This window comes from Dendrobium catenatum, unplaced genomic scaffold (assembly GCF_001605985.2).
Source record: "Dendrobium catenatum unplaced genomic scaffold, ASM160598v2 fragScaff_scaffold_223, whole genome shotgun sequence".
NCBI classification, from domain to species: domain Eukaryota; kingdom Viridiplantae; phylum Streptophyta; class Magnoliopsida; order Asparagales; family Orchidaceae; genus Dendrobium; species Dendrobium catenatum.
In genome coordinates, this window is record NW_021318685.1 from 121199 (window position 1) to 132392 (window position 11194).

The window sequence follows — 11194 nt, forward strand, 5'->3', positions numbered from 1 at the left end:
AGCTAGGACAATCGGATCCAAGCATCAGTCGTCCCTACCCATCTGGTAGGGGCGCTACGGGCAGAACCACCAGGTCGTAGCCCCCGGTGCTGTAAGTTTACTAAAACTTAGAAAACTTTTAGGGGCCTAGATGGTTGTACGCCTCCCACCCTTAGGACCTTAGAAACTTCAATTATATATTTAGGATTGCTTTTACTTTTTTTTAGATCCCTAAAACCCTGCGACATCCGTATAGAAGTCTCAGGAATTAGAAAACAACGTCACTTTCGATCCTACAATATTAGTGACATCTAAGGACAAAAATTAAGGACCGAGTCTTAGAAAACATAGACTTAGGATGCATGTTCCTTATATGATAGAGACATTAAAATAAAAACCTAATGACACGTTTTCCTAGATTTTAATTTTCTTTAATCTACTAATAATCAACCAACTAACTTTAATCTAATTTTTAAAAATCTATTAAAACACTTAACTCTTAAGTAAGTTTTTATTAATATTTGAAACTATTAAATTATAAACTTAAAACACAAACCTAAATCAATTCAATCAATCTAATAATTAACTTTTAATCCACTTAAAATCTAAAAGATATAGATTTAATTAGGAAATCAAATCTTAATCTAAAATTCATTAGGATAAGATACTTATAAATATCAAACCTTAGAATAATTTTTAAAATCAATCAACAAATATGATCAATAAAAAATATTTTATCTACATTTTTCTTCTCTTTTAATAACAAATTAAAATAATCCAATAAAGTTAATTATCACTGGGTAACCCAGGCCTACGAGGCTATTAAGTTAACCCCAAGGAGGGTGAAATAAACCTCACGGCCTCGGTGTGAAACAAAGGTGGTAGTTAATCAAACATTTAAAATAAAATATCCTAAAAATCAATCATAAAACACTAATATTTGAACTTTAACCAAAATCTTTCCTTTGCCCCTTTCAACAGACAAAAAAATATACAAACAATTCTAACTAAACTATCCCATATAGGACCCATCAAAACCACACAGCCGACACACACATAGATGAGTTTGCTAGGACACGACTATTAGCTTTAGGTTAGGCTATTGTTCTGCTTTACTTTTCTGTACTCTGTTGTGACGCTCTGCATGTGACTCGTGTGCTTGTTGTTGTTTTTGCTACCTGTTGTAGCTTTTCTGCTGTGTCATTTTTGTACTACTTTCTTTTAGCTTTTCTTTCTGTACTGTGATTGTGACGTTAGAATACTCATTGGTTAGGCACGCTCTTTCATACTAATGCTGTCTTCTTGCAGGTGGTCGTGCTTACACAGCGCTAAAAGGGGGCTAAAAATTAATAAATCATATATAACTGCTTTAGGTACCTACTTCAGCTGCTTAGCCCCCAATAATCAGAGCACGGCCAAGTGATTTATATGAGCATTTTAATTCATATATATAATTGCTTGGATGGATGTTTATTATAACTGCTTAGGATAACCCCTGCAGGAGAGTCTATATTTCTATTTTCATAATGTAATATATTTGATAGTAAATTTTGTAAAAATCATTAAAATGATGTATTTTTAAAGAGATAGGAATCTAAAGGGAAAAGTAAACCCCCACAGAGGGTTTCCTTTTTCATTTGGATATCCTTTTGGAGCACTCACTACGAGGAGTCCAAAGGGAAAAGTAAACTCCTATAGGGGGTTTCCTTTTTCATTTGGACATCCTTTTGGAGTATTCACTACGAAGAGCCAGAAGGGAGAACGAAGATGATCCAAAGATGAATCAAGGAAGTGAAGAAGAAGGCTGAAGATGTAAAATGCCTCATTTTAAAGATTTGCGTCATTTCCGGGTTGTTGTCGGTGGAGCCCGGCCACCATTACTTTACTGTACTCTGTGATGTAATATTGTATGGCACTTGCCATGGACACTCTTTTTCGTGGGATTTGTTTCTGTGTTGTGATTTACTTACTTTGTTTGCGCAGTAGAACCGGCATGCTTTTTATAGGTTTCTTTCTTGCATGCGCTTGTGTCTGACCGCTAGGCTCTTTAGGGATAAAAATTCTTCTACTCGTAATTAATAATAAAATTTTAAGATTAATTTATATAGAAATATAACGATTCTAGGGAATAGCCGGAACCGTTCGGGGGCGCATACATACATTCTCTCTCCTTTTAGACAAGCTTTCCCGCCCGCGCGTAGAGTCTGGATAATCTGGCCTATGAGGATGAAGTGCCGGACCTGGGGAAGTTTAGTCATTCAAAAAACAATTTTTATAAAGCCTTTTTAAAATTGCATACATCATTTGTCAGACAAAGAATAAGTCCAGGACTGCATTAGTTAGGTCATAGATGTTAGTGTTGTGCATACAACACTACATCTTTTATAGATTTAGGGTCTAAAGGTGGGGGGGTACAAGTGTACCTCTATACACCTTATTGGTGGGTAAGTTCTCCATTCTTTCGGGGACTATAAATCCTACCTATCCGTGTCACACAGATGACGCCGCCTCCCTCTTTCTCTCATGCTTGTTTGAGTGCGTGGCCTCTTTCTTTTTTTCAGTTTTTCTCCTCTTTAGACCGGCCGGATGTTGAATGAACCATGGGTGATTGATTGAGCCAATTTGGGACCTTCCCCTTTGATTAGGAAAGCCTAGAATTTTCCCCTTGCACTAAACCCATTTGAAAAAGATAATCTAACATCCCTAATCGAGAGTTTTCCTAAGTCAAGGCTTAGGATGTAATTAACTTTGGGGGCTTGCGCCCGTAGGAAACCGATCCCCACAATCAAATAAACCCTATTAGATGCTGATGTATCGAATAGGGGAAATCTCGTGAATTTAGGGTTATATATATTATTATCTATCGAGGTGTGTAGGTGAAAGCCGCTATCCTCCATGGCTAATCGTATATATAACTCCATCTGCTCTTCCATCGGCCTGCTTGTGTCGATTGTAAAGGTCTACGACCATTTTGTCCTACGGGACAGTGTGATCGTGCTCTTTGCATTCGAACCACACGAGCAGAATCCTTTCAGAGACCCACACTCATGATAACAACTTAGAGTAGGAATAATTCCTTAGGAAAGTTCTCACAACTTTCCTCACTATAGATTATTGATTAATTTTTTAGAAAACTTAGAAAATACTACAAAAATAAACTCTAATATGGCACGTTAGTAAGGAAGCCTCAAAAGGTATTGAATATTTGATAGGGTCCTTATAAAAAATCTATCATAAAAGTAAGTACTATATAGGCTTTCAACTCAAAACCCCTAGAATGCATACTATTAAGAATGCGTTGAAAAACAACTAGTATTGGGCAATACCCTCACTATAAAATATTCATGCAATAAGTGATAGATATGATCTCTACTCATCTAGAAACCTTAAAATACATATGCCTTATGAGTTATACAATTTCTATTATATAAACACCTTCAAATGTATAACCCTCATAAGGTGCATGGTCTTTACTCATCTAAGTATTTAAGACGGACATGCATATTTAGATAACTTGAATGACACTTGCTGTTGGACAAGAACCTTACTCAATATATATATTAAGGATACTAACACTATACTGACATTGTGATTGACACTGATATTATTTATTATCATTAATATTATTTACCATTATCGATACTGGTTATTGGCATTAATATTGTTGAATGTACTAATGTTGCGACTTATGATATAATAGACTAAGATGTGATATGTTATAAACTAAGCAATCGATATAGATAACCGATTTAGATAATGCATACATTTTTTTATATGATTTACAATATACTATTCTCTTTTACCTTACATTAATTTTGATTGTAAGATTTTCATTACTTTTTAGGATGTGTGCTCATTACGTAATTTTATATATTTCCAAAAAAGTATAAAGATCTTATGATATGAGGCTCCGTATGCCATGCTTTTTCTTCCTATAGTTCTAGAAAAAATGCAATCATATTTCTTTTCATTATTTATAAGAATTTGGTAAGCTCTAGTTAAATGACTAAATTAAAAGATAGATGTAATTCTTTCAATTTAGTACATATAATCAATATAGATATTGATGCATAAATTTCTTTATATAATTGAAAACATAATATTCTATTTTTCATTGTGTTGATTTTAGTTGTAGAATTTTGATTATTTACTGGGATATGTATTCATTATGTAGTTTAACATATTTTCAAGAAAGAATAAGAATCTTATGATATGAGGCTTCGGATAACATGCATAAATTTCTTCCGACAATTCTAGACAAAATGCAATTATATTTTTTTTCTGGTGTTCATAAGAAATTGATAAGCTCTAATTAAATAGTTAAAATGAAAGATAGATATAATTCTTCCCGTTTAGATTTTGTGGTGTGAAAATTGATGTCCACTATCATCAACAATACTTATTCCTATAATCAACACTAAAACTAACACTTGCCAATAATATGTATGTTTAAAGTTTACAATAACAGTGGCGCCCGCTACTAATAGTAAGCTAACATATGTCGTTGGCCCTAATGATTATGCTCGCCATTATCACAGGGTTAAAATCTTCCATCAACTCAAATACTAATAAGTATCATTGTTAATAAGGCCTACACTTGCCATCGATAACAAAACTAACTCTTGTTGTTGCCAACAAAGCTAACACCCATCATCCATGCCAACCTGGACACGCTCCATCACAGGGATACCAAAATGGGTATTCGGGTCGAAACCATAATTGACCCAGGTCTAGTTCAACTGATTTGAATCAGATCTGATTTTATAAACATATTATGAATTCATACCCGGACCTCACCCATGCTGAGTTATCGAGTTAACTCGACCCGACTCGTGGACCCGACAATGCAAGCGTGAGCTGCTGATAAGGGTAAATAACGTGTTATATTTTTAGTAAAAATATATTATTTTAGTTACGATGTGTAAGAAAAATATAAAAAAGTCATAAAATTCTAAGTATCATTCAGTGCAGCGGCTTCAGAGAAATCAACGCCGCCACCCCCAGAAGGACACTGTTGGAGCGTTACAAAAGGACATTGCGGTACTAACTTATCTGTAAGGTAACACCGCAGGATCAAAATATCAACTTCATAGTGCCATGTTCTATATTTTACAGTGCCACAACGTCATAATCTATAATTCCTTAGTGCCAAAATTGCTCCTATGATACCGCAACCTTCGAAAGTTAGCAACACCATGATATAACAATTGTATTATCTCAAAGACACGACCTGTCAATGAAATGACTCGACTGTTCACTTAGTAAATGATCCACGTTAGCAAGCACTTTGGCGGAGCCAGAATAATAGTGTAATAATGTAATGGTGTTTGTTCATTTGTTGGGCGCAGCGACGCCGATCTTTCAAGCGCTGCAGCACCAGATATCTACTTTATATTTTCTTATAAAATAGTCACCGTGTTATATTTGTAAGAGAGTTCAGTCACTTAGATATTTTCAGTACAATTTAGAGTGTTTCTCTGAATCTGAATTTTTTTTAAGGTGAAAACTAAGGGAATTTAGGAAAGTACTTAATACCATCATTAGAGTTCCTAACTTGTGTTTGTGGAATTAATTTTGTAAGTAAAAATAGTGTAGATGTGATATATTGAATCATTCTGGTGATATCTATATCGTGTGTTTTCTTTCTATCATTCTATTAATAAAAATAAGCTTGCTTCAATTCAACTTTATATTTGATTGAATTCTCTAATTTTGGATTGATAATGTAAATGTCATATATAGTACTAATGAGTTCTCTTATTACTTAAATGATTAAAATAATATTTTCAATATTAATATATCTTAATTTAATGCACATAGTGGTCATATTCGTAGTTAAAATTATGTGTAATACAGAGCCTCAACGAAGGGAAGCAGGCATAACCAGGAATATTGAATTAGTATGCATTATACTTAGGCATATGATATCAAATGTACTAAATTCTGAAGGATATGATATAATCGTAGGAAGTCTATGGACATCCTTTGTTCCTACAAGCTCGACAAAGATATAAGGATATATATATATATATATATATATATATATATATATATCATTATAAAAAATATGTTATTTATATTCATCAATCCAAAATATTATATCAATATATTGCATTCATTATCTTTATCTAATTTTTATTTAAGTGATTGAATCTCCTCAATATCCATTTTATTGAGTAGGATAATTGTTGTAATTTTAGTAGATAGTACTAGTATTCGAAAGTGAGTATAATCGATACTCTACTCTATCACTATATTACTTAATTTGACGCGTATACTTGCGTATATTAAGTGTAATTTTTATAAGTTTTTAATATCAAAGAAAACTTAAGCATTGTTAGGGATTGATAGAGTACTAAATCATTTCACAATTTTATAGGTTACTTCACAACCCCTATCGACTGCACAACTGTGCTGCGGGTGAGGGCGGCCTGACAAGACTATATGAGAGCGTGAGTGCGAGTGGGTGAGAGGGCGGGTGTGGGTGAGTGCGAGCATGCGGCTTACATGAGCAGGTGAGGGAAAACCTTGTGCAAGTGTGTCGAGCGCTAGTGCGGGGCGAGGGCGCTATGTGTGGGGTGTGTTGCGGGGTTGCAAGCGAGGGAAGACATCGTGGGTGAGTACCATATTGGTTGTGCGTGGTGTGGGAGAAGTGGGTTGGAGGTAAATTTGGGTGAATCCATGTTAACGGGTTAACTCGAACACGACTCATTTCTTTATCGGGTCGGCTTGAGCCTGGTATTTCCAAGTCAGGTTCGGGTCGTGTCACTTATTGACACCCTTACTCCATTGTCGATATAATTGATGGTCATTATTGTTAATAACCTTGATTCCTGCACCACCAACATGATCGTCGCCCGATGTTGATGCCTATCATCGCTACCAATGTCAAGCTCACCTTCATGGTCATTGATCAAGCATATCATTGATCGTCTTTTGCGCAATAACTTCGGCGCCTCAAGGTTTCTAACTTTGCCATAGAAGCCATCTTTCATAGTTCTTATTTTTTATATGTTATCACGATCTTCTTCAGTTAAGGCTGAGAAGATCAATCTTCTATTTTTTATTGTTAGATTTGTTGCGTCCTAGAATATTCGTGGCGGTAGAGAAATATATAATTTAACGTCTTAGTATTGTACGAAGATCCAGCACATAAGCAGATAAGAGACAGAGTGTAGCGTTCATAAGAGACACCAGAGTTTTTAACGTAGAAACCCTTGAAAAGGGGGAAAAGCCATGGGGCCTGGCCCAGTTTGAATGAATCCACTAGTATTTGCAGTCAATTACAAATGAGGGCCTTCCTAGAGAATAGGCCTTAACTTGATGATACAAATGTACATCATAAATAATGCATTACATGTTAGGAGATATAATAATAAACATAGGCATATTCATTTGGTTGGAAGGGCCATAGTCGACACGAGATAGGGGTCCGAAAGACCGTAGTAGGCAAGAGACCGGGGTCAGAAAGTCTGTTGTTTGATGATCGAGGACGGAAGGACTACAGTAGGCGATGGAGGTCAGAATGATCGTAGTGTGCAGGAAATCAGGGTCTGAAAGACCGTCCGTATGGTGATGGAGATCAAAATGACCATAATAGGCGATGGAGGTCAGAAGGATCGTAGTCGATAGGAGATCGGGGTCTGAAAGACCGTTGTCTGGTGATAGAGATCGGAAAGACCATAGTATGCGATAGAGGTCGAAAAGATCGTAGTCGGCAGGAGATCGGGGTCTGAAAGACTGTTGTCTGGTGATAGAGATTAGAATGACCATAGTAGGCGACAGAGGTCAGAAGGACCGTAGTCAGCAGACTAGGAGATCGGGGTCTAAAAGACCGTTGTTATAGGGAGGTACTCTGGTAGAACTCTGGGCATCATATTGTGGTCTGGCAGAAGTCCGGATCTTAAGTGGTGGTCCGAGAGAAGTTCAGACCTCAACTGGTAGTTTAGTAGAAGTTCGAGACTTAAGTGGTGGTCTGACAGAATTTCGGGCATCAGGTGGTGGTCTGGCAGAAGTCCGGGCGTCATGTAAGTGGTGGTCTAGGAGAAGTTCGGGCCTCAGTTGGTGGTTCAATGGAACTCAGGGCCTCAAGTGATGGTCCGGCGGAGCAACGACGTCAAGCACTGGCCTAGCGGAGTTGAGGGTTTCAAGTGGTGGTTCGGCGGAGCAACGACGTCAGGCGGTGGTCCAGAAGAGGTGAGGGCCTCAAGTGGTAGTCCGGTGGAGGTGAGGACTTGAAGTGGTTGCCAGGCGGAGAAACTGCGTCAGGCGGTGGTCCGGCGGAGGTGAGGACTTGAAGTGGTTTCCAGGCGGAGCAACTGCGTCAGGCGGTGGTCCGGTGGAGGTGAGGACCTGAAGTGGTTGCCAGGCAGAGCAACAACTTCAGGCGGTAGTCCGGCGGAGGTGAGGTCCTCAAGCGGTGGTCCGGCGAAGGCGAGGGCCTCAGGCGGTGGTTCGACAAAGGCGAGGGCCTCATGCGGTGGTCCGATGAAGGAGAGGGCCTCAGGCGGTGGTCCATCAAACTCAGGCGGTGGTTCGACGAACTCAGGCGGTGGTCGAGGAGGAGCTTCTTCCTTTTCTTCTTTCTCTTCCTTCTCTTCTTCCTTCTTCTCTCCTTGCTTCCCTCTCCTCTCAAGAGAAATGAGTGGTCTATTTATAGGTTTCTGGAGTGCATGACCCGTAAATAGGTGAGAGATCAAGGGTAAATGAAGAGTGGTTGGATGGACGGTTGATGTTGAATCCCTTGATCATAGATCGTTTGGTGGACATTTGAATGTTTTAGTGATGTTAGAATTCAATGATCTTGGCCTCGTTGGATTCGTCTCGCCAAGCCGCTCGATTCGACTATAGGTACGTCATGTTTGGAAACCGTTGAGTGACCCAAATTGTGGTTCAAACCCTCCAACAGTGCTTTGGACCCCTGATTAGGACTTATTTGGGCTCGGATTGAGTCGAATTTGGTATCATTGGGTTCGTATTTCCAAGACGCTCAATTTGACTGTAATTTTGCTGAAATAGGAGTTTGGATAGTCCCAATTTTAATTTTGGAAGCTTCCAACTTGATTTTGCCTCTAGATTCGTATCTGATCAAGATAATTTTTTGAAGACTTATCAAGATTTATTTGACATTAATTTCATACTATTTTTTATAAACTTAATAAAAATATGTTTGTGTTTTAAATGTATAACTAATTCTGTTATTAATAGTCAAAATCTAACTTTAATTTATTTTGTTTAACAAAAATTTTTTCTCTCTTTAAAAAAAAAAAAAGAAACAAACCAACATGTTCAAAGCGCTATATCCACACACTACAGTCCCATCGTCCTCACGTCGCGAGGATAGGTTGTGCTGTGCGTTGATCAATGGCCGCAATTGGAAAGCACTTCAAGTATTTGATCCTCGGTGGTGGGGTCGCTGTGGTGAGCTCCGATCTGTTGGGAAATTTCTATATGTGGGCCAATATATTTTATACATATAAATAAAGAATTATATATTAGACGCTATCTAAAATTAAGCCAATTAAATTTGTGTCTATTTGAGTATTAAATTATTATTTGGCTTATGTGGCATCTCAATTAATTTTGTATGGAATTAATTTGTGTAGAGGTCGGGTATTTATTTTATTTTTATGATGGGCTGAAATAAAATATTTACACTTAAAGTATATAAGGGTCATGGTCCCCAGTTTAAGCGGTTAAGTTCTCATTTCCCTCATTTCACATCTTGAGTGAAAAGAAGGGGTCTCTCGCTCTCTTGGAGAACACCGCTCTAAACGTGGAAGATCGAAAGACCTTAATTCTACTTTTCAATGGATTCAGGTACGCTTCCGAAAATTCTTCTCGATGATTTGGCATGTCGTTCGGAGACGATCGATTTGTTATTTTCGTCTCCAGATAATCCTAACAAGTGGTATCAGAGCCCGGTTGTCATGTTGAATCAAAGATAAATTATTTTCACTGATTAATTCATTGATTGTTTGAGTTTTTTTATCAAAAGAATTTTAGTTTGAAGAGTTCTTTCTTTTGGAAATTCTATTTCATATATGTGAAATAACTGTTGACTGAAGTTCCTTGTTCCATTGATTTTGAACAATGGATTCAGTAATCAAATGTGCTCTTTAATCGATGGATTTCGATTATGCAATTGGTTCTTCTTCTCCGTAAAACATGTCAGTTATTTTTTGGCTTTATTTTCCAAACGTCACAACCATTGGGTGAAGAGTTCCTATGTTAATTTTTTACGTTGCAGTTATAATATAACTTCCATTGTTATTGCTTTTAATAGTTCTGCAATTTTGCAAATGAATTATTTAGTTCATGGAAGTATTTGAATAGACGCATCTATTGGCTACTTTAACATCTCATTTAAATTTTGACGTTTCTAATGTAAATGTTAATTATTTAATGCATAGCTGGCTAGTTCAAGCCGGAATTGAAAATGAGCCTATACTTTTATAACTGCTTGTTCCTTCATAAAGTTTTCTAGAATTTGTGCTTCGTGAATCGAATCGTTACAAGCCATTATTAATTAATTCATTATATCTATTTCCTGTACTTATTTAGTGGCTTTTGATTTCTTCACACTATAGTTAATATTCATATGAATTTTTTTTTATTTCATGGAATATTAATTCTATTATTGTGTTTACGGAATTGGATAAAATAAATGTGAGATGCTTATCTTATTTTATGAGAATATTTCTCATTTGATAGTATTATTCATTAATTTGAAATTAAATTAAATTGAAATAATAAGTCACCAAAGTGACCTCTATTAAATCAATTTATTTAATTTTAAAATTAATTGAATAATGCTAAAGAAATTTTCTAGTCTATGCGAAAAATAATCGGCCCAAAGGAAGATTATTTTTTGGCCAGACTCTAAAGATATAGTAATAAATATGTGATAATTTTTTGGATTATTCATGCATATAATGAGTCGGTCCAAAGAAAGACTTATTATTGGCAGAATTTATTATTAATATTTATTAACTATAATTTTAAGAGTACCATTTACAAATTATAATTTCTGTCCAAAGACTAAATTATGATGTTGTGTTAGGTATCTTTTAAAGGGCCCACCATATTTTGTTGCTTATTGTGTATTATTTTTTTGTTCTTTTTCAGTTAATGTTTCTTCTATATCTGCCAATTTACATAACATTCCAGTGCTTAGTGGCTCTAATTTTAAGAAATGGAAAGAGCACATTACTAT

The 11194-nt window shown here is 36.3% G+C and overlaps 1 protein-coding gene across 1 annotated transcript in view; it reads left to right on the top strand.

The window, feature by feature from the left end:
• Positions 1 to 11194, top strand: part of LOC110103032 (monodehydroascorbate reductase, seedling isozyme-like) — a 32665-nt gene that overhangs the window by 10185 nt on the left and 11286 nt on the right. The window contains exon 2 of the mRNA XM_028693056.1: positions 7 to 45. Coding sequence (XP_028548889.1) covers positions 7 to 45 — 39 coding nt within the window. The remainder of the gene's footprint in view (positions 1 to 6; positions 46 to 11194) is intronic.